Below are 23151 nucleotides of genomic sequence, written 5' to 3'. Positions count from 1 at the left end.
AGAGGAGAGGGATTTTCAAGAGAGAACCAGGAGGACAAGGGAGTATTCGAGATGTCAGCGAAGCAAAGAACAATACTCGTTAGAACAGGACAAACGCTGTGGGGACTCGCATGTTGAGTGGCAACTGAGGATGACAGAGAGGCAAATCATGATGGAACCAGTGGCCTCAAGGTCTCAAACCATGAAATTGTGGAGTTTGGGTGTGATGACAGATGACTCGGCCCCATGGTACCCAGAGTCGGGGCCAAAAGGGGCACACTCCCTGGGATGGCTGTGCCCAGCCAGTTTCAGTAGACGCAGCCTCGGAGCCAGCCCTTATTCCTGCTGGTTAGGGGAGCAATCTGGAAACACCCCATCCATGAACCCAGGAGAGGCTCCACGAGAGTGCAGACACAAAGAACATGAAGGCAGAACAGCTCAGCCTCCACCACACCGCCATCAGGCATGCTCAGTCCACCCAGACGTTCTCAAACTCATTTAAAACCTCGGCAGCCTGAGGCAAGCGTGAGAACTCAGTACCCCTCCTCCCCCATCTTAACTGGGTTCTGTCTGCATCAAACTACAAGGCAGTACTAGGAAAACAATCGAGATGCAAATATTGTTATCCTCTCTTCCACAAGCTCTCCTCCCTACTTTAAAATTCTCGGTCCAGAGCAAAATTTTCTTCAGCAAAGGTAACAGAATAAAATCAGGAGACGCTGAATGCCTGGTCCTTGGTCAGGGAGAGCAAATATTAGAGAGAGAAAGAACATAACACATCCCTTGGGCCCTGGGCTCAATCTCCAGGAACGATCTCATCTCCCAAAGACTAGAGTACACTGAGTACTTCAAGGCTACTTGTAAGCAGCGTCATCTGGGTACCTACCCTAATCACCCCGACCAGAAAGCCAAAGGCAGCCCACATCTACACATCTCCAACAATCTCAAAATCAAGTAAATGAAATCATATGAAATTGCTGGTAGTTCTACCCATTTTGACCTATGAAAAAAATGGAAATTTCATATGGTTCAACCTAAAACTATGTAAGACAATAACCCCTACTCTATCCCTACATCAACAGTAAATAGTTAACGAAGGGATAGACAATAAAAATGAAACATCTTAATTCCCAGTCCTCGGTCACCAAGCCCGCAGCATCCCAGGAGGTGACATAGAGAAAAGATGCTCTTATAGCATTGTTTTCCCATTAACTTCCTAAACCAGTCTCGATTTAACAATACTGCTGCTTTTGCCTCATACGCCACAAATACAAATGCTTATAAGTTTTCTCACCAATGCCAATCTAGCCGCACACATACAATAGGACAAGCATTGCTTTGGCTGAGCCACTCCTCTGCTCAAGAACCTACAATGGCTCCCTATGACCATCCTCGGCTTAATATGTAAGGCCCTCCACAAGCCAGCGGCCCCCACCCATTACCAACCCCACTTCACCTTCCCTCCTCCCACCCATCCAAGCCTTACTCCCTTGTAAGACCTAAAGACCCACATCCATCACCAAACTATCCCTGACCTCACAAGTTCACAGGCATAGCTCCCTCCTCCAAAGACCTAGTCATTTCATTAAACCAACATTTAGTACGAATGCTTGAGACTCAATGCCAGCACATGGCTGTGGAACACCTGGCCTTCTTTTGGCACATATTAGCTCATCGTTACCTCGTCTTTATAGGTGTAAATATTCTTCCTCTTGACTAAAGTTAAACACTCCAAAAGCAGAGCCCATGGATTATGTAAATCCCCCTACTCCACCCTATTACATACAGTAGGCACTCAAGATTTGGGGAAGCAGTTCCCAGCCCGAACATCAAACGCCTATGTCAAGTCTGAGTCTTCCAGCTCTCGTTGTAAATAATTGAGTGTAACTACTTCCAGCACTGGTAGACGTCACACAACAGACCTCCTCAATAGATTAAATAAGTAAGGTGAAAGGAAGCACGATCACAGGTATCCACTGACTACAAGGATATTTACCAAAGCAGCATTTATAGAGCAACTGACACAGGTAGAGAGCTTTGTGAAAGCTTCATTTTAGAGTTGTGCAAAGAACACTAAACAAGGGATCAGATGATCTCATTTAAATCCTGGTTCTACCAGACTCTTATTAGCTGTGTGACCTTGGGAACATACTATAACCTCTCTGTGCCTCAGTTTCCACATGTGCCAAACCTGATATCTCACTCATGCTGAAGGTGCCCAGCACACTGCTTAGCATAGAGCAGGCACTCAAATTGTGTTTGTTTTCTTCTCTAAAAGAAAACAGGCCTTCTAACCTTGGATTTTCCCCAAATCTAAGGGCAAAGAGAATATGACGCTAAAGGTTACTCTCCAGGGCAAATTTGTCATTCATATAGCAATTGAAGTAGAAAACCAGTGGGGACAGAATAGCAAGAGAAACATTCCAGCAAGCGTAAGCATATAGCTCTTCTGGGGAGACAAACCAACTTCCTGCTCACTGATCCCAGGATTCTCTGACTGGTGTGAGCTAATAAACTCGGTAACTACACAGGCATTTCGCCGTTATTACCTCTAATGGGTTCAGCTCCTATCTGCTGCGACAATTCAGATAAATTAACATAACCTGATTCCACAACGGTCAGCTCTACTCCTTATTACACTGAAAAGGCTATCGAAATGACTGGAAGGAAGTCACGTTAACCCAGTTTCCTGTCTAATCATTTTTTATTACTTTGTTTGGGCTGCTAATCATTGAGTTTAGGATCAAGAAAAAACAATAAAGAATGTACTGTTAAAATTAATCTTTTAGTTGTCTTTTTTTAATCAGAACAAAGAGAGTGTACCTTTTCCTAAAGTGACTAAACCAGCAGTTACCACTTCCGGTATACTGTGTTCTAGAGAGCAGGGCTTCTCGAATATTAATATGCACACACACACCCTGGGGATCATGCTAAAATGCAATTCCTAATTCAGTCTGTCTAGGTCTAGGGTGGGGCCCGAGGGTCTGCATCTCTAACAAGGTCCCAGGTGATGCCCATGCTGCTGGCCCACGGACCACAGAGAAGCAAAGATATAGAGAGAAGTTCAAGAGCATCCTTCTGGGAGTGCTGGTCAGCTGTAACTAATTTCAAAGTGGGCCATCCATACACCGATCCCTTTGAAAAGTGTGATAACAAACAGCACGTTTATTTTCATATGTGGGTAAGCGATGGTATGATATGGAATCAAAACATGACATCACCAGTGTAATGAAACAAAAAGTCCAGTCATCGTTTCTTTGTCAAAGGATTTTCTCTAGAGCATAGTGAACAGAAATGGGGTGGGAATGATCTAGAACGCAACTATAGAAAGAAGACCAGCAGTATCGGTAACACCTGGGAGCTCATTAGAAATGCAGAATCTCAGGCTCCACTCCAGACCTACAGAATCAGATTTTGCATTTTAACAGACCCTCAGGTGGTCTGGTGCAAATGAAAGTTTGAGAGGTCCTGCTAAAGACTATTTCTTGCTTCACCGAACTGGTTACTGGAACCAAAATATTCAGACCATGACAAGAGAGACCATAAAGGGATGTAGACTAATTTACATCCCTTCGATTAGCCCTGGAAATTTGGCAGTGTGACCTAACTACATCCAAACTGGGATCCAGGGACAGCTCTTAGCCCAGGGACGCGTTTATTTTTCCATTGCCTATTTGTACCGGTTGCCAAATGGGCAGGCAAGGGGGTGGTTGAAGGGGTAAGAAGGAGGTGCTTTGTGCACAGGCACTGGCGGACAGCTGGGAGGGGAGAGTAAGCATAGGAGGCAATGACAAAAGAAGGGAGGACATAATATCTGCACCGTCCCCTCATAACCCTCAGAGCACAGGGTTAAGGATGGACGTCAAGGGAGCGTGTTTCAAAAGCCTGTGGGAGGCGCTGGGACCCAAGTGATGAGGTACATACAACAGAGTAAGCAGCACAAGCCCCAGGACCTTAGGGGGAAGAGGGCAATGTAGGGCTCTGGGGACACACTGACAGCCAGGGGACAGCAAGGGGAGGAGGGAGTGAGGAGGGACATAACAGCCAAAGGAAGAACAGGAGCCACAGTGTACCTGAGCACAGGTGACATCCTGCCCTGAGGACTCCAAGGATGCCAGCTGAGGTCCTGTGTGAGCAGGTAGGGCCACTGGGACTCTGAGCTGGGCATTAATAGTGACACGGCCTCATTTGCTCCCAGGGCTGGCGAGGCCTCCGACATTCCAGGGCCCACACAATAACCGTTTCTCTCCAACAGCTTTTCCTCCATATAAACCCTTCTCCCAACTTCTGATTATTTTGTCACACAAAGTCTTTATGCTCCTCTTTCGTCCTTGGCTCTGTGTCCCACTGTTGAGCCTCTCCAGATGCTGCCCTGTCCCTCATGTTGTCCTTTGCGATATCTGATGCTGTTCCCTGGGGACAGCTTACCTTTCAGTGTCACCCCTGGGTTTAAAGTTTCTGCCAAACATTTCCAGCTCGCCCATAATCTCACCCCTGGGGGGTCACCGCACACTCAGTAAAATTCCAAAGGGGCTTGGCTTGTAAGCCCGCTGCTGTTTCCGATGACCTGGATTTTTAATTCCAACTGTCTATTGCAGCTCTGATTCACAATAACCTCTGTTTGGGCTGAGTTTTGCTTTGCCCAGTTCTGTCCAGGTTGGCCCTTTGGGTGTATTCATTTGAAAGGGGAGCACTAAAGCACACCGACCTGGGACCAGTTTGCGGCTGACTTGATGTCTGCAAGACTTCACCATATTTTCCTCTTTCTGTCTGATTATCGCATCCCAAGGCTTCCATCGGTCCCCTAGTCCCACTGACCTATGTCACAACAGCATTCAGACACCGGGCTAGCTACAGCTTCCCCACGTTCCATCCATCCTTATAGGTGAGGCTGCAGAAACTCTAAAAGGCAACCCCTTCACCTTTTCTTTTCTGGAAAGACTGAGCACACCTAACTCACTTCTACATCTTGGTGTTTTGGTTTGGACGGATCTTAGATTGATATAAAGACCCCTGGCATATTTGGACCATCTGTCAGTGCCTGGCCCTGAAGCCCCTCACCCCATTTATTAGATGCTTATCTAAGGGGCTCTGCCACCTATTACTGTACAGGAAAGAGGAGCAAAGAGCCTGTGGATTCTTTAGAAAGTGTTCTTTAAATGATTTTGACTTCTTGGTAAGACAACTTTCATGTATAACATATAATTAAATAACAAGCAAGCAAAACAATGTAAGAGGAAATGTGTCCAAAAATATATAGCTTTCATTCATATTTAACAGAGATGACACAGGTGAAAAACACTGAGGCTGTTTATGTTAAATAATAATAAGGGAATATCATGAATAATTATATGCCAATAAATAAGACAACTCTCATGGATTCCACGAAAGATACAAATTACCAAAATTCACTCAGGAAGAAATAAATAAACTAAATAGCTCCACTGTGTTTTATCTGAGGTTTGGGTACACCAGACTGAGGAAGAACTTTCCATAAATATTCAAGACATGGCCATTTACATGATCAATTGGATTTACTGGTAAAAATTGCTTATGTTGAAATATGCACCCTTTGTAAACAAATGTAATGCCACTGATCCAATCTGAAGAGGATGCAAATGAGACTTGTAAGGAGGATCTGTGTGTTAGACAAAAAGGCTGTGTGGGTGAAAATCTCTGCATGGTAGAACTGAAAGGGCCAGTAGCCCACCACCCTCAATTTTCAGATACAACTGTAGACCAGAGAAGGTAAGCAACTAGCCCAAGGCCACACAGTTAGTTAGTAAGAACTGAAACAATCCTTCCACAGATCCTGAATCTTTTTGAACAATGGCTTAGACAGGTGTAGGGGTGTCACTTGAATCATGGAATAAAGCAAAGCTCATGGGATCGTGCAGAGGAAACAGAGCAGGACTCAGACTCATCAACGGGCATCAATACCTAAGCAAAGCAGACTCAGTTTAGCTCTGCCCTGATTGTCAAGCCAGCCAGTATCCCAATTGGGCAAAATAAAGTCACACAGTGTTCCCACAGCTGGCAATAAACAAGTAAGATTTTCCCTGACATCCCCATAGGCAGGATGAACTAAAAAACAAGTCCCTGAAGTGTTTTAAGATTCCGGACAAAGGAGAGTGATATTGGGGTAAGGCAGATTAAGGTGCGAACTTTTTTTCCTTTAGGGAATTCAAACTAGGTTTGCTTTTCCTCTCATTTAAAAGTAAGGAAGTCATGATATCAAGACACTGACTGCAAAAGGCCACCATAAAGCTCTAGCAGTGACCCCAATACCTACCCTGAATGCCAGAGCTAAGAGGGTCTTCACCGACATGTTGAGCAGCATGTGGCCTCAGCTGGAGGACATGCTGGTCCTCACTGGCATGGAGCCTGTGTAGCCACCACCAGCCCAGCCTCCCAGGATGGGTGGCAGGACTATAACAAGGTGACGGGCACAAAGTGGCCTGCATGTGGTAAGCACCCAGTACATAATGGTTAAATCAGACTGACAGCAGTGGCACTGAGGCAAGCCGGCTGCTCCGCTGAGAAGCCAACTTCAGTGGGCAGAATCTTACCCAGTTCCCTCCAGCAGCCCAACTGCTGGATCTGGGCCTTTTGAGAGCATCATATAAATGTTGTAACAGACTGCTGCCTTCAGAGCAGAGTAAACCTTGGCAGCTTCTGGCTTCTCCAGGAGTTGTGGTTAAGCTGCAGGATCGCTTGTGATGCTGTTCCTTGGCATTTGCCAAAAAAATGTAACTCGCAGGGATGGAATCTACTAAATAAATGGGCCTTGCGTGGCCAGATTCCAAACACACAGACCTGATGCCAGGCATGCGGCCAGCTGGCAATAAATAGGTGTTGCATGAAAGAACCCAGTAAATCCATAGTAGAATTAACAAAAACAGTCTATCAGTGGGGTTCATAGTCATCGGAATGGCTAGGTGATCAAAACAACTGCATACTCAGGATTTTCATCTGTTTCTGCCCCAAGTCTATCTAAAGCTACTCAGTCATGAACACTCTATAGGGACAGCATAGTCATGGATGCTGAAGGTGAACAGTCAGATCCCCTTACCAGGCAGTGACCCCCTCCTACTTACGAAGTTGGCTATTAAAGGGCCACCACTGCATACTTCTCCCAGGAATTACCCTTTGCTGACGAGAGCCGTTCCTCCAGGAGGTTACACACCCAATTCACCCTCCAAGGGCAGTCCATAATCAATGGCTGACTGATAGAGACAGGGAAGAGTAGAAAAGACTAGCTCTCAACCCAAGGTAGGACCACCTCCACGATGCAATGCATGCCCCAGAGCTCCCGTGGGCTCAGGCTAAAGCCCGTCTCCAGCTGAGGCCACATGCTGCTCAACTTGCTCCCTTGCCCTTCTCCTGACAGCTCTCCTCCCAAAATTACATGCACAAAAAGCCTACCCTTAGGTTCTGCTTCTACGGAACCTAGACCCACACCATTGCTCCGAATTATGAAAGGCCATTGATTTTAAAATAAGGATGAGCGCTGAGTGTTTTGTAGTGTTTTTTTTTTTCAAATTCTTAAATAGCAAGCATCCCTTCTCTCATATTTCATTAAAAACACAAAGCAATTAATTACCCAGAGATGCCTGGGGTGTCTATTTCTCTCACACACATTCTTCCTATCTTTGCTCAGGTCTTCGATCACTCTAATATCAGGTCTCCAAAGGCCTCTCCTGAAGATTCTCACCCCCTTCATGTCCCTCCCCCTCACTTGCTAATCCTGCTTCTTTCTTCACAGCAACTAACACTACTGGTGTTACAATACTTACTTGATGCTTCAGCCTCTGTCTCCCCAACCCTCTAGCTCCGCACTGTTTAATACAATGGTCATTAGCTACATGTGGCTATTTTCTATTTAAATTAAGTAAAATTATTGTGCCTACCACTGTGGCCATATAGTAGACACTCAATAAATGTATGTGAGTGAATGAAAGAATCATTTGTGGTGATCATCAGTGATTCCTTAATATCTAATTTAAAACTTCTACACTATTCTCAAGGATAGGAAACGAACTGTATGATCATTTAAGAAAAAAGTTCCTTTAAAAGCTGTGAAATAATATGACTATTACCGGTTGAATTTTTAGTGGATGGTAGTTAATTGTAGGTTAAAACAAAAAAAACAGAACACAACGCCAGCCTCCGGATAGAGACAGACACTGCTGAGAATTTTTGACACTTGCTCAAGGCAGCTTGAAAAATGTAGAACTTCCCCTTTATCCCACCCCAGGTGGGTAGATATTTAATACCCTACTCCCTCCTCCCAATAAAAAAAGAATCCATCATGTGTGTGTTATTTTCTTTGTTAACATCCTCACTTAAGACTACTTAAAAGCCCACACATCGTGTTTATGGCATATGAACATGCTGAGGGCAAGATAAAGATATCAGCCGGTCCCCTAACTCGCCCCCTTCCACCTCTACACTAACATTCCTTCCTTTCCGAAGAAAACAACTTAACAAACACACCTACTTTGTACTTGCGATGAAGAAAGTGCAGCAAAACATAAAGAAAACCAGGCAGCCGCTGCTGTCTTTGCTTTGTAATCTGTAGACAAAGCAACTGGGAAAAAGCAAACAACTTACAAAGGTTCCTGAGAACATGGGAACCAACCACAGGGGTCTCTCAACTGGTTCTCCGATTTCTTTTAGTTTATTTTCTGTTTCTCTTAATGTGACTGTGGGCTCCTGTTTCCCTTTCACACTATAAGATGTCTTTGGAGAAGACCACCATCTTCAGAACCAGTGAAACATCTCCAGTTATGCCATTCTTAAAGTGACCAACTCCTTTGAATTCTAAAATAATATTGATGGCATGAAAGAGAAAGCACTAAAAGGTTCTAATAGTCAGCACGTAGCACACCTGTAACCTTGTCCTCAAGAGTTTTCTCATAATGAGTTTGCTGGGGAGATCTGCAGGCCTTCGGCATCAGTTGACTCCAAGTTCCAAAAAGATAAGGGAGCTTCGAACCAGCATACTTGATTTCTGTTTATTATTTCTTTTTAAGTTAATATGTCCAATAATTTGGGTTTTCTTAACTCGAGACCCTGAGTGGGGCCGTGGTGTCCTTTTATGTGTTTTATGTTAACTAGCCTGACCTGTCAGGCCTGTCTTTAGTGTCACCGAAGAGCTGGCTGGCATCCTGACATTAGCTTTTATTATCCAGACTCAAATATAAACGTGTTCTCATTAACAAGTGTCAATCATCTAAGGGAAGACCATGATGTTGGGGCTAGCGATGTCTAGGACCAGGCAGAGACACCTACAAGCAAGTTTTAAATTCATGAGAGATTATGTCTCAAAGAGAAAACACACAATGAACCCAAGCTGTTTGCTGTCGTGGCATCTATGACTCTGCACCTGAATTGTGGGGTGGGATCCTATGATTCCTACAGCATGATAACTCCTTTTTACATCTTTTTTCTCTATCCTTTATTCCCTCCCACCTTGAATTCAATTCTAGAGTGTACCTATTGTTTATTCTGAACCACCTGGAAAGGCGATTACAGGACATGGAACTGCATGAAATAGCTTTATATGTTTTTACTTTGAAATATAATTAAAAAGTGGACATCGATAAGGCCAAATTTTTTAATTATCTATATTTATATTATATTTGTACTAAGCTGTCCTATATAACAGCAATAACAAGTTGGAAAACACAATTTTAAAATAATAACATATATAGTGTCAACACAAAGAGCATTCCTAGGAATGACTTTAGCAAGAAATGTGTATAGTCAACGTAAGGAAAACTACAAAACTGAGGAGGAAACAGAAGATTCAATACAATGACTGTCCAATTCAAAAAATGAAGTCCTAATAAGTTAAACATATCGGTTCTTTCCCATTGCAACGTGTAGGCTTAATGCAACTTAAGCACTAACGCAGTGTTTGAGAGAAGATAGGAGGGAAATGAGTAATGAGTAATGAAGACAGTAAACTATATTACAGAGGTGCTATTACAACGTCTTGGTACTTACACAAGAAGAGCTGGATTTAAGGAAAAAGAAAACTGTAGTTCAAAAATAGATACTAATGCACATGAGAATTTAATGTATAATAAAAGATCATTACAGACTAATCAGGAAGGTAAAAATAATTTTTATTCGATATTGGAACAATTGGTTAATAATTTGGAAATAAAATAAATTTAGATTTTTATTTCACAAGTATATACCAAAATCGATTCCAGATTAATTAAAAGTCACAGATAGATGTAATTAAATTGTACTTTAATTTGTACTTTAATGTTAATCAAACCACTGAAGAAAGAACGAGTTTTGAAATTAGAAGTATTAAAGGAGATAACAAGTAAAAGGTCCCAAAGAGATCTTATGTATCATACAGGATGGAGATACGAGATGTGCTGACCTATGTATTGGTACCCAAAAGAACAGCACTGATGCTGTGCGTCAGGTAGGTAGGTGCCTCAACTGATAAATGCCAAGAAGCTCAGTGGCTACCATAATAAAAGCTTCTTGCACATGTGAATTCCATTGTGGACTAAGCAGCCTTCCTCCATGTCAGGTCCTCCGAGGCTGCCACAGCAGCAGGACAGACACGGTGGCAGTGCCCTGGCTCTTACCTGCCTTGCATGAGAAGTGACATACAGCACTTGTACCCACAGTCCAGAGGCCCCAACCAACCCAGAAGGGTCTTGGGTTGGACTCTTCCTAAAAGTCCAACCCAAGACCCAGGGGCAAGGATGTGAGTTTATTTGGGAGGCGATCCAGGAAGCACCGGAAGAGAGTGAAGAAACAAAGCAGCATAGCAGCACAAATGAGCAGATTACTTCCGTGGGCACCCAGGGCTCAGCTCTGCTGGGAACTTCTTGGGAGACTGGGTAGAACATGCCCAAGGGTTGTACTGCAGAGGGTCAGAGAAACTATGATATTTATCCACCTGTTCCCCACCATTAGTGGTTGAAGGCTGCTGCTGGGATTAAGAAACAGCATGTGCAAAGGGCATCATGAAATAGATTGGTGTGTTCAGGTCCTCAAATGAAGAGTTATTTGGAGCATGGAGTGTCTTGGGAAGGGCTTGGTCAGGGAGGCAGAGCTCAGTTTTTGAAGATGTATTAGTCAGGATAGGCTAAGCTCTGCTGCAGTAGCAAATCAACTTCATCATCCTAGTGGCTACCCGGCAGTCTGGTTTTCCCCAGGAATGCGCCAACCATGCTCCTGCACTCAGAGAAAGCCCTCAAACAGGGTTGCAGTGGATTATGAGGAAACCATCAGAACAGGGACTATGGACAAGAAATGATAGCATCAGCTAAAGAAAGGCAGTGATATCTGGGAGTACCGACTACCTCTGTCACATATGCAGAGACGCAAGCTCCAGAGGATTCTGGTTGCAACTAATCTGAAACCAACACAGCATCTGAACTCAATTGAACAACCAGCTTCATCCAATCTATTTCTGAAAGATACTCTAAAATCAAGGCTATTATTGCTGAGAAATCTGCTCCTCCAACCAGCCCTACGGCCCAAAGATGCTACTTAAAGGGTGCCCTGGACTAGCTCATGGGTGTGGAGATGGCTATTAGGGAAAATGCTCCACTAGTTTGGGGGGATTCCAAGATGAAAAGACATAGTGCCTGTCCTCAAGTAGTATGTGGTCTCTGGGGATGACAGGTAACACTTGATTACAAATTATTTATCCCAAGTTCCACAAAGACACAGCCTGAGGATGCTACACATCTCCCTGGAGATCCTCGGAGGTTCTGCCATGAAGGTGATGCCCATACCAAGACCACGAGACATGAAAAAGTTTGTCATGAGTGAGAATAAGTGGGGTCAAAGCCACTTCTGGCAGCTTGCTCATGCCGCTTCCACCAGCTGGTGCCTTAGGTTAATAATACACACAAACAGGAAATGCCAAGTTACATTTTAAATTATTTAATGATGAAAACTTTAATTAAGACAAGATTTCACTCTAGCGACAACAAGGATTTGTTTCCAGTTCATGACATTTTTGTTTGTCTGTTTGGGTGGCCTCGTGTTCTTTGTCCTCCACCTCCCTAAAGTACAGAGTTTCCACATTCCTCATTACGTAATTACCTAGAGATCATTTAACTTGTACCAAGTCTGCTCTTTCCTCAGAGAATTTTGAGCATCTCCGTCCAAAAAACCCAAGGTGGAAAGTTGATTGTTAGCACTCTCAGAACCTGAAGGCAGATAGCTAATCACATCATATGGTATCAACAGTTTCTAGCTCAGAACCATCCACAATTTTCTCAATTTTTTTCATTTTCTTCAAACATATAGAAGACAAAAAAAAGTGTGTGCTTAATTAGGGAAAATGTTGCCAGAACCCCCCTGCAATGGGTCATAAGCAGCAGGCACGATAGAAAGGCTAACGAAGCCACTCATATCATCCAAATGATCACTAATTAAATGCACTAGATGCTGTAGTTCCTCAGAAATTCGTTCGGGAAAGCTCAAGTTCATCAGAAAAGATGGGATGATGAATATGGCCGAACACAGCTCTGACCTTGAGCTCTTCTGTTCTTTTCGTGGACACATGTGGTCGTCAGCCTGGTCAGTGGCACCATCAACTGCTCCAAACTCATCTCTGACTCCTCTTCCCTCCCCTCACCTCCTACAATCTCCAAGTCCTGTGCATTCCACCTCCAAAGTGCATTTCAAATCTGGCACCTCCTCTCCATTCCCTTAACTACTTACCGCCTAGCACCCACCCTCATCACATCTGACCTAACCCATCTGACTCAGGCCTTCCTCCCTGGATCTCCTCTACGTACACACCTGGACAAAGTACTGTCTCTAAACCATAAAGCTGGTCATCTCTCCCCCTTCACGAAACACTCTGGTAGTTTTCTATCTGTTTCTCAAATTCTAGGGAATCTTCAGACATATTCTAGGGGGCTCAGATGTTCTCCAAAATTATCTGCTGTTTAACTTTGTGCTTTTGTTTTCGTGATCATCTTTTTTAAGAATATCATTTCATTTGAAAATCAGCAAACATATTCTGAATGACCATGTGATGACCAAGTGCCGCCACATCATTTCACCGTATGTATTCTTACATTGATGATGTAGTTGGTGACAAGAAATATTATTTTAACTGGCACAGGCTAATGAGAAATAACAAACCAGACAATAAAGAGAGAAGAAACTGATGAGAGAATTGAGCCATCATACAACTCATGTGATATGGCACTTAGCATAAATTCATAAGAACCTGAACAATCGTTTATAGAATCAAAAACAGTGATTAAGTTTTAGCAAAAATAACTTCATCCATCGCCTTAAATTCCTGAAGTTAATCTGAATTTCCTTGATTTGTAGCTGTGTTGATATTACACTTATATATTTGTTTTGGTTTTATAGTCCTACGAGAGCTCTAAATTTAAGATTAGACCTATTGAATGCTACTACATATTTGAATTGCATTATAATAAAAATAATATAAGCCACCAATAGGAAACTATGAGATTATTTTTCCTTTAAAGAAATTCACATATTACTCTCCCTTGAGAACCTCTGGCCTTCCAAGTAAGGCTTAAGGCTCATAACAAGGCATATGTGGGAAAGACAGTGATGTCTCTGAACCTTCCATCCATAACCCCCATCATTTCCCAGGCTCCTCACAATGACTTCTGGCTAATGGGTTGTGGGCACCAGCAGCAATTCATCAGTTCCAGACTGAAGCACAAAACAGCAAGAGAGCAACTCTTCCACCATTTCCCCCTGTGCGGATGACTGCATAGACCACATTCCCCAAATGGTGTGTCTGCAAGGTGGGGAAAGTTGTGTCATCTTGGCACCCCACTGACCTGTGAGGGACACATAGTATGAGTGTGATGTAACCTTTGTTGCGTTAAGCTACTAGGATGATGAAGTTGATTTGTTATTGCAGCAGAGCTTAGCCTATCCTGACTAATACATCTTCAGGAACTGTGCTCTGCCTCCCTGACCAAGCCCTTGCCAGGATATTCCATGCTCCAAACAATTCTTCATTCAACACGACAAGCTGTTTCATGATACCCTAACTTTGCACATGCTATTCCTTAATCCTAGAATTCCATTCCCCATACTCTTCTACCCTCCTCCCCCACCCACCACTGTGATCATCTTCAAAACCCGGTTCAGATTTAATTACTACTAGGAAGTTTTCCTTCCTTTTCCAACCCTCTTAGTCCCATCACCATCACCCACAAACTCTACAGAATGTTTATCTCACCACGTAATAATCACATGTTTACGTGACTGTCCCCACACCACCCCCAACCACCCAATGGTAGGTTCAGTGGCTTATTCATCTCTATATCCCAAAGCCAGCATGCAGGAGAAGTAAGGAGCATTTGGCCATTTGGCCACAAAGAGCTTTCTTAGGACTGGTCCTAAGGCACTTGAAACAGATTGGGTTAAACCCATTACCTCCTGTAGGAAACACCTTACTCTACAGCAGCCAATTCCAGCAGTTTCTGCCTTAGGCCAGACCTACCTACGAGGTCTGAACTCTCCCCATCACCTCCCCAAACACAGTGCTCTTCAGCCCCCACAAAGGCCTCAGACTTTACCTGGGGAGAAGCAGCCTAGGGCCTCGTATTCAAAGTCTGGTCCTCAAACAAGCAACACCTACAGAATTTAGGAGCTAGTGAGATAAGCAGAATCTCAGGCTCTATCCCAGACCTCCTGAATCAGAATCTGTATTTTAGCAAGATCCTCAGATAATTCATATGCCCAATATTTGAGAAGCACTAACCCAAGGCACCCAAACAGAATTCTTCAGCCTAAAAGGTAACTTTAATAACAATACTTCTCATTTAAAATAATATCCACTAAGTATTTTACATCACTAAATCCTCAGAACAATTTGATCATGCCCATTTTACCAATGAAAAACTGAGGCTCAGAGTAGATTGAGTACCTTTCCCAGGATCGCACAGCTCCGAAGTACCAGAGCCAGGTTTGAAGGTAGTTCTAATGAACTCAAGAGCTCTAATCCCCATAACCACACAATATATGGCACCCTGCCATTTGCAAAGCTCTGTAAACATTTAGCCTTTGAGCTAGCCCAAGCAGCTCTGGAGACTTCCCCATCCCTTCATACAGACACTGAACTGGTGCTTCTCTCTACCCCACTTACTACGTATACCACGATACCTCCACATACAGCACTGTTCCCGAGAGACTGCCAGTTCTCTCTGGGTATAGATTTTACGGGCTTGCTCAATAATTGTTTGATGAGTCACCGGAAATATCCCCCTCTGATCATCAAACAACCCTCTGAGGTCGGCTGGATAATGATTATTAAGTAAAGAAAGGTGAAGACACCGAGGTTCCCAGAGAAGTTCAATGACTTGCCCCAGATCAAAAGGAAGCCTCAGACCTCTGGGGATGGAAGTCAGGGCCCTGACTCCCAGGACAGATATCTTCTTCCCCACTCTTCCTCTCTCCTTGTGTTTCCCTCTTCTGACCTACATTATCAGGCAGTTAACAAAAACATCCTTTCAAAGAGGTCCCTCACATATGCATCTTCAAAAGGGGCTCTGCTTTACCGTCAGATGGGCCAAATTTAGACATTAACAGGAGACCACAAAAGGAAAAAGTGAGGAAACTCTGAAACCAGATACAATGGGCCTCTGGATGCAAGGAAGGGACCTCATCAGGCAAGAGCCTCTGACCACAGCAGCCCATCCAAGCCCCTACACGATGAGCACAGGTCAAGGCAGAAGCCCCCTGGAAGGCCAAGCGGGTGAAGTCCCCCTACGGTCTGTGGTATTGTGGTTCCACTAGCCGAGATAGCCTTTCCTGTCCCTTTATTAGCTTTAGAAAGAAGCTAAGACATTTAACCTGTTTGACATTTCACCAGAGAAAAACAAAAACATCTGCCCGAAATATTCAAATATTTAGAAAAACGTAGTAGGAAAATTTCCCTTGAACTGGGAAAAGGAGGGATGAGAGAAGCCAAGGAATGAGATCTTGGGACAAGTAAGCAGCTCTCCATCTTGTTTTGCTTTTCTGAGCACCAAGACCAAGCACCACACCATCCCTTCTGTTGGGCACCATGCACCACCAAATGCACCCCGACGAGGGGGCTGCTGGGCACTGAACCCCTGCTTGCTAATCCTGTGCCTAAGCACAGGGCTCCATCTTCCCAGAAGGAGGCATCTTGTGCAAGTTCATACAAAAGCACTTGACAGACCAGCATAGGTTACCCATTACCGATGATACAGTTTTACTTAGATCCCATCGGAGGAAAAAAGTGTTGAGAGTGAACAGATCCATAGAATCTGATCCCAAGATAAGAATCCCTGTGAAAGTGTTTCATTAGCAAGTATTACTAGGAAAAAGTGGCAGGGGAGTGAAGAAGAGAGACAAGAAAGAGAAACAAGCTCAACGAAGACTCACGGAAGTCAACTGACAACTCTACGGTGAGTCTCTGCAGACAAAGTACTTGGGAGTGTCCTAATCAAGGGCAAGAGAGCTGGACTGTTTTTACTCCAGCGCCTCTCAGTTGTTGCTTAGGGGCTGCCCCCAGTACAATTTACAGGTACTCCTTGCTCTCAATTCCTACTGACCAATTCCTAGCAGCCTAAGGTCATCCTCCCACGAAGAGGAGAGGCTGGCGGTTGGGAATGAATGCACCCAGCACATCAAAGATGGCAAAAAGCTCTAAAGGGATACAGCGTAGCCCCGAAAACTTTGTGAAGTCCAGTATTTTCTTCCACCAGTTTTGCCTAAATCTGGCTGTGATAATGCTGAGAACATTTCTGTTATTCTCAGGCCTCATGGGATTCTCATGCAGGCACTCCTTCCCTCTTCCACTTCTTTTAGCTCACCATCAAAGACCATGGCTCGAAGACCTTTCAGACCTAAATGGAGTGAGTTAAAGAGCTTCTTTCAGAAATCGTTTTCTGCCTCTCTGTTCTTTCTCCAGTGAAGCATTTTACGGCACCACCTAAAGCAATCCAAATATTAAACTGAAATGCTATTCTGAGGTTGGGCTGCCAGGCAAATCCAACATCCCTTTCCTTTTTTACTTCCCCGGGCCCCTGTTTCTTGCTACCTTGCCCCTGAAGGATAAGCACGATGCTTGACTACTGCTCTAGATGCCCCATTGATTGTGACTGTGATTGCTAAGTCAACACTAGTCCAACAGATCACCTCTGCAAGCAGTAACGAAGACCAACTTCACAGCCTCTAACGTTCATCAAAGCACAGGACCACCCAATGCCAAGGTGCTTCATGAAGGACAACAGCAAAGGCAGGACCCAGGTTCAATCTGAGAGCCATCGCCCTGGACAGCTTTTCATCAAGAAAAGAAAAGGAAACGGAGTCAACAGGGAGGGGGCGAGGTGGACGATGACTCACTTGGGGATGAATAACAACTGAGTTCCCTCCACAACTTCTCCTCACCCCCTACTCCAGCAGGCGGATACTCTGAAAAGGTGTCCCCAGACGCCTCTGCCCAGCACTGGTGCGGTCCCTGCCACACAACACCGCCCCCAGAACCAGACGTGAAAGGCAGTGTAAATATGCTCCTATATTTGAAATTAATTAAGGGAATATTTCACAAACTCGTTTCCTCCCCCCACCCCCTATTAATTCTAAAATGCTTTGGCTCTAGTCTTTTTCCTGGTGGTCTTTAGTTCTTCTGTGTGTTTATTTATCTAGCTGGATGGGAGAGGTCTGCAGATCTGAGTTCAAATCCCAGACCCACCGCTATCAAGCCTGGTGGCCTCGAGAGTTCCGTGCACCTTCGTTTTCACATCTGAGAAATGGAGATGATTCCACCCTCCTCACAGGTTTGTGAAGAGGATGAAATGAGGTCAACTCTCAGTAAAGCACCTGGCAGGTTGAGATGCTCAGTAAATTGTCAGCTCCCTCCCGGGTGCCTTCCCTCTTCTGCAGCCCCACCGCACCTCGAAAGATGCCCACGCGTTTCTCAGGAAGGCCCGGCTGGTTGGCAAGGGAGAGGAAACCAGCTCCGGACAAGCGTTATCCCCAAGCAAGCGAGTTTCAGCTGGTGTAGACGCGCGCGCGCGCACTCTCTCTCTCCACACACACACACATTACTACACACACACGCACTCTCTACACACACACAACACATCGCGCTTCAGGCACCTCCACAGGACTGACACTTCTGCTCCAACCGGCATGAAGCGGGGTCTCAAGTCCGGGCGACAGAAGTGCTCCCACCCCCACCGGAGCGGCGCCGCTGCCCGGGTCCGCGCGGGAGCGCACTGCACTTACCCGGGGCAGGCCGCGCGGGGCAGCCGGGGGCGGGCCGGGCCGGGGGCGGTGGCGGGTGCGGGGTGGCCGCGGCGGCGGGCATGGCTGGGCGGCGGGCCAGGGGCGAGCGGGGCTCGGCGGCGATAGCGTGGGGCGGCGGCTCGACCGTCCAGCGAGCGCTGGAAGGCGGGGCGCGACGTGAGCAGCCACGAGCCCGCGCCCGCCCTCTCTCCTCTTTCCCTCCCGCTGCCCGCCCCGCGCCGCGCCGGCGACAACCACCGCGAACGTCTCCGGGGGCGCAGGGCTTAGCAACCGCGCGCCCGCCACAGCCTCCCTCCGCGCGCTGGCCCGGCTGTGCGCGCCGCGCGGGGACCCGGAGGCCCGGCGGGGCCAGGCTTTGAACCTGCACCCACACCCACTACTTCGCCAATGAGCGCCAAAACGGGGCCCCGGGGACTCCTCAGCAGCCCCGCCTCTCCCCGCCCAGCCCGGTCCAGCCTTTCTGCGCTCCCAGCACTGCGCGCAGTGGAGCCAGGTACGGTCGGGCTTTGAACGTGAGCCTCGCCCACGTTCTCCGTAGGTAGCCGACCAAAGACGTCCCCAGCACCGCCAGCACTCCGCGCTCCTCCTGGCAGTCAGAGTGCAGACTTCCCATTCCCGCTACTCTCGCATGGACTCCATGTCCCGCAGTCGCCCTACATCCTTGTTGCCAGATTCAGAGACCTCCTCATGCTCTGGTCCATACTCGCGGCCTCAAAGACAGGCTGTAAATCATCCCTCTAGCCTCGTGTCTTCCTGGTACCAGTTAAAGGCTGCTCAACGCCCCTTGCATCCTTATACCCCTATACCCTTCCCCAGCACCACATGCCTGATCCTCCTATTTGCAGATCCCCCAGGTCTGCAGTCACAGTCCAGGTTGGGTGGGTAGGGGTGGGATGGAGGATGACGGCATATCCTCAGCTGGCTCCCCCAGAGCCGTCCTGGGAAAGAAAATGAATGCATTGGAGAAACCACGCCCATCCCTCCACATGGCCGCTGACATGATTATAGATAGCACTGGTCTTGATTTTGCCTTAATTTATCAAGTCACAGAATGACTTTGTCCAACGTTCGTGTTCTTTGAAATTGTTCATATTCCACGGAACACAAAGGCTGAGCTGATAGTACCAGGTCAGCTCCCAGATGTCGGGGTCTTCCTCACACATGTCGAAAGTCCGAAAGAAGACTGTTTCAGCTAACCAGGGGGTGACCTTGGAACCCAGTCCCTTCCCAGGCTTCTACGTGGCCACTTTCAACATATTGTCTTTTCTCCACACACTTGTCACCTCAGGGTCACAAAATGGCTGCAGCAGCCTCACGAAGCCACTATGTAAAAAAGGAGCTTCTGCTTCTAGCTGGTTCTGCACAACCCAAAGCAATCATCGAAGACCATTTTCAGTAATCCATTATACCGACAGTGAACAAAATGACAAATGACTTGCCTCCAAGTCACTCAACTTCTGGTGGGGGGAAGCAGAAAATAAAATAATCGAGTATGGTGATAAATGGTATGGAGGAAAATGAAGCAAAGAAAAGGGAATAAGGATGTTGTTATTTTGAGCCGTGTGGTCAGAAAGAGCCTTGCTAGCAAAGTGACATTGAGCAAAAGCCTGGAGAAAGAGTCTGCAGTAGTCCCTCTTATCCATGGTTTCGCTTTCCATGGTTTCAGTTACCCACGGTCGACCACAGTCTAAAAATATTAGATCGAAGAAACAGATTTGGTAGTATCCGCAGTTTAAAGCTCCCACTGGGAGTCTTGGAACATATAACCCATGGATAAGGGGGACAACTGTATCTGGAAATTTCTGTGGGGGTAAGTGCCTCTCAGCTACCTAAGTACTTTCTTTTCAGAAGCCTTTACAGCCACCTTTCTTGGCCCTATCATTTATATTTTAGGAGTAAATAAAACTTAAATAAACTGACTTTTAGAAAAAGATTTGACTTTCGTGGAGGAGCAATCGGATTACTTGTATTATCTTTCTTGCAAAAGCAGCAGTCCAGCACTGTTTAATTACTGGCTAGATAATCATTTATATGTTAACTAACTATATACTTTAAACAAGTACAATGAACCCCTTAACTCAGATTATCAGATTATGTCACAACAGTGAAGGAGGAACATGATATATCTGGGTGAACACTGAGTAGTTGCCTACTCAATACCTATTCTCTCTTTCTGACGTAGTAACAGACCCCAACGTTTAGCTGAGCACACCGCAACCTGGAAAAAAGTATCCATTTCCTAGCCTCCCTTGCAGCCAGGAATGAAAAGTTTCTGGCTGATGAAATAGAATTGTGTGGGAGTTTCGGATGGGTTTCTTCAAGATGTGAATGCTGTTAATAGGTACATTCCTTTGTCCTTCTCGACCCCCTTCTCTGGTCTGGGATTTCAGACACAATGTCCGTGGTAGGTTGGATTATTACTTTTAACTCTTCACTCCATCTCTTAATAGTATTAGATAACCACCCTTTATAATGCAGGGAGTTTACTTCCCTAAACTTGACTTTAGACTTACTGACTTTGAAGCCAATGGGATATTATTGAACATAATGTGAACAGAAGCTTGGAATACACTGTAGTTTGGTTTGCCCTTTTTTGCTTCTGCCAATGTCCCAGCTAGCTGCCAGTCCCAGGAAAAAGTGGAGAAACATGAAGCAGACCTAAACTTCAACCAGCTGCTAAGTTCATATTAAGAGAAACATTGAACACACACATTTACAATTATTTAAATGTGAAATAGAAGAAAGAAAAGGAACATCATGCTTGTAGTGAATGACACAACTCATTTAGCATAGCTGAAGAGAATGGAACAATAGCCCTGGTGGTCTGGTCAAGGTGTCAGAGCTATTTTGGTTGCAAAGCGAGCAGAATTTCACTCAAGTAGCTCAAGTTAAGTTGACAGGGACCACAGCATATATTAAGACTATCTGAAGTATCTCACAGACATCTAAAATCAAATTGGCCACCACCTCATAACCTGACTCGCGGATGTTCCCCACAATTGCTACATCTCGGAATTCGGTTTCTCCAGGGAGAAAATATACTCAGCCCTGTTTATTTATTCTGGCCAAGGCATTTAAACCACCGGTCAGCCATTGGATTGGCTGCTTTGGGGTAGGTGTCTGTCCCTGCTTTACATAGCCATGGCTCTGCGGAAAAGAGGCTAGAGGAAGTGGAACAGATGTGGAAGCTAGAGAGGTGGAATGACTGCCTCTCAGCACAGGACATTTTAAGTCAGGAGAAGAATTTACATATGGGAAAAAAAATTGACTGACATATCCAGGACACCAGATAGGCTTTGTTGAGGAAGGAGCTGGGAGCATTTCCACGAGGTCAAACCTGGGTGGGATACCTCTGCATTTTTAGGAAAGGCTTGGAGGAGAGACTAGATAAGGGGATGATGGAGCCTTCAAGAGACATTTCTGTACTTCCCAGCATTACCCAGGGTGACTCTAGGTTAAGATCTGGGGAAAGGAGAAAAATTCAATATCTCATACAGATCACTCACTGTTCTAGCAAATTTGCAAAGTGTTTTCTTCAGTGACACTTTACATTTCTTCCCATCATATTGCTAGAACGTTTCTAGGTGTCTCCTCGCCCCCAGCTGTCACCACCTCCCTCCTTCCCTCCCCTGGTAAACTTGAGAGACAATTTCACATTCCCCATCTATACTCTCTCTCTTCCACCAGACTCGGCAGACCTGCTGCAATCTCCTTTGTTTTCTACCTTTCTGCATTGCTGCTTTACCTTCATTGCTAAAAACCTCTTATCTGCCAAACTGAGCACAATTCGTTCCTTATTTTATTTCCTTTCACTGCAGTGTGTGATCGGTCTTGAAACTCTCTCCTCTCTATGACTTCTATGGAACCTGTTGCTTTCGAATCTACCCCCACATTCTTAAAGCAAACATCTTTACTTCTCTGCGGGTCTCTCATCCTCTAGTCAATCCTTACATTGCTATTTCTTAGGGCTTTATTCTTGTCTTTGGTAAACTCTCCCTGAGTGATCTTATCTAATCTCTTGGTTTTAACTTCAGACCAATTTCATCTCATCTCTCTCAAAATCCTGCTCAGCGGCCTACTAGATGACCCCTCACAGACACCCCGTAGGTACCTCTTACAACATCCAAAACAAAACTCATAATCTTTCCCCCAGAATCTGCCTCTCCTACTGGATTCGTAGTCTTATTTAATTCAGTCGTCCAAGCCATAAATCCAGAAATTAATGTCAACTTCACATCCAGTCTCCAAATCCTCTGCGTTCTCCTCTTTCTCCTCCCCTCTGCTTGTCATTGTCTTATTAGCATTCCATCTTGACCATCCCAAGCATCTCCTTCTCTATACTGCTACATTCTTTCCATTCTTATTCCCAGGTCATTAGCCTTTTGGAGACGAGGAAATCATTCTCAATATTGCTCTCTATGATTGATAATTTCTCCATTGGAAATCTGCCACTGGCTCTCTGTACTCTGAGAGTTAAAATCTAAACCCCTTAAGATGATCTTCAAGGCCTTCCTACTTCTGGTTTTGTCTGCCTATCAACCCTCAGTCCCTGCCATCCCCCCCATGGATACTCAGGGCTCCAGTTAGTACAAATTCCTTGCTTTCTCTTGGCTACTATCTCTTTCCATACACTGCTACATCTGCCCCTGTGCAGACCTGACTCAAGTATTACCTCCTCAAAGTAAGTAAACTGCCAAGCCATGATTCAAGCCCTGATTATTCTGTCCTCTTTACCTGCAGAAAGAAAGGAAAGTAGGGTGTTTGAATTACTGCATCATGGCCAATCTGATCTCTTCCCAGTGCCGACAACTGACCCAGCCATTCTGTTCAGCCAGTGATTCTTATCGTCCTTGAAGTCAGCCCAAATGCCTCGATCTGGTGTGAAAGACTTATCAA

The 23151-nt window shown here is 45.3% G+C and overlaps 1 protein-coding gene and 1 long non-coding RNA gene across 2 annotated transcripts in view; one reads left to right on the top strand and one right to left on the bottom strand.

Annotated features, from left to right (window-relative positions):
- The window catches only part of DCLK3 (doublecortin like kinase 3), a 46179-nt gene extending 27467 nt beyond the window's left edge, over positions 1-18712 (bottom strand). Inside the window, exon 1 of the mRNA XM_039843377.1 lies at positions 18235-18712. Coding sequence (XP_039699311.1) covers positions 18235-18316 — 82 coding nt within the window. The 5' untranslated portion in view covers positions 18317-18712. The remainder of the gene's footprint in view (positions 1-18234) is intronic.
- On the top strand, positions 16959-17963 carry LOC120586770 (uncharacterized). The gene is made up of 2 exons (XR_005648795.1): positions 16959-17507; positions 17653-17963. It is a non-coding gene; the product is annotated as an uncharacterized LOC120586770 (long non-coding RNA).
- Positions 18713-23151: the final 4439 nt, after the last annotated feature.

This window comes from Pteropus medius, unplaced genomic scaffold, assembly GCF_902729225.1.
Source record: "Pteropus medius unplaced genomic scaffold, Ma_sr-lr_union100, whole genome shotgun sequence".
NCBI classification, from domain to species: domain Eukaryota; kingdom Metazoa; phylum Chordata; class Mammalia; order Chiroptera; family Pteropodidae; genus Pteropus; species Pteropus medius.
The sequence above is the reverse complement of the archived record's forward strand: the minus strand, read 5'-3'. Positions and strand labels throughout refer to the sequence as shown.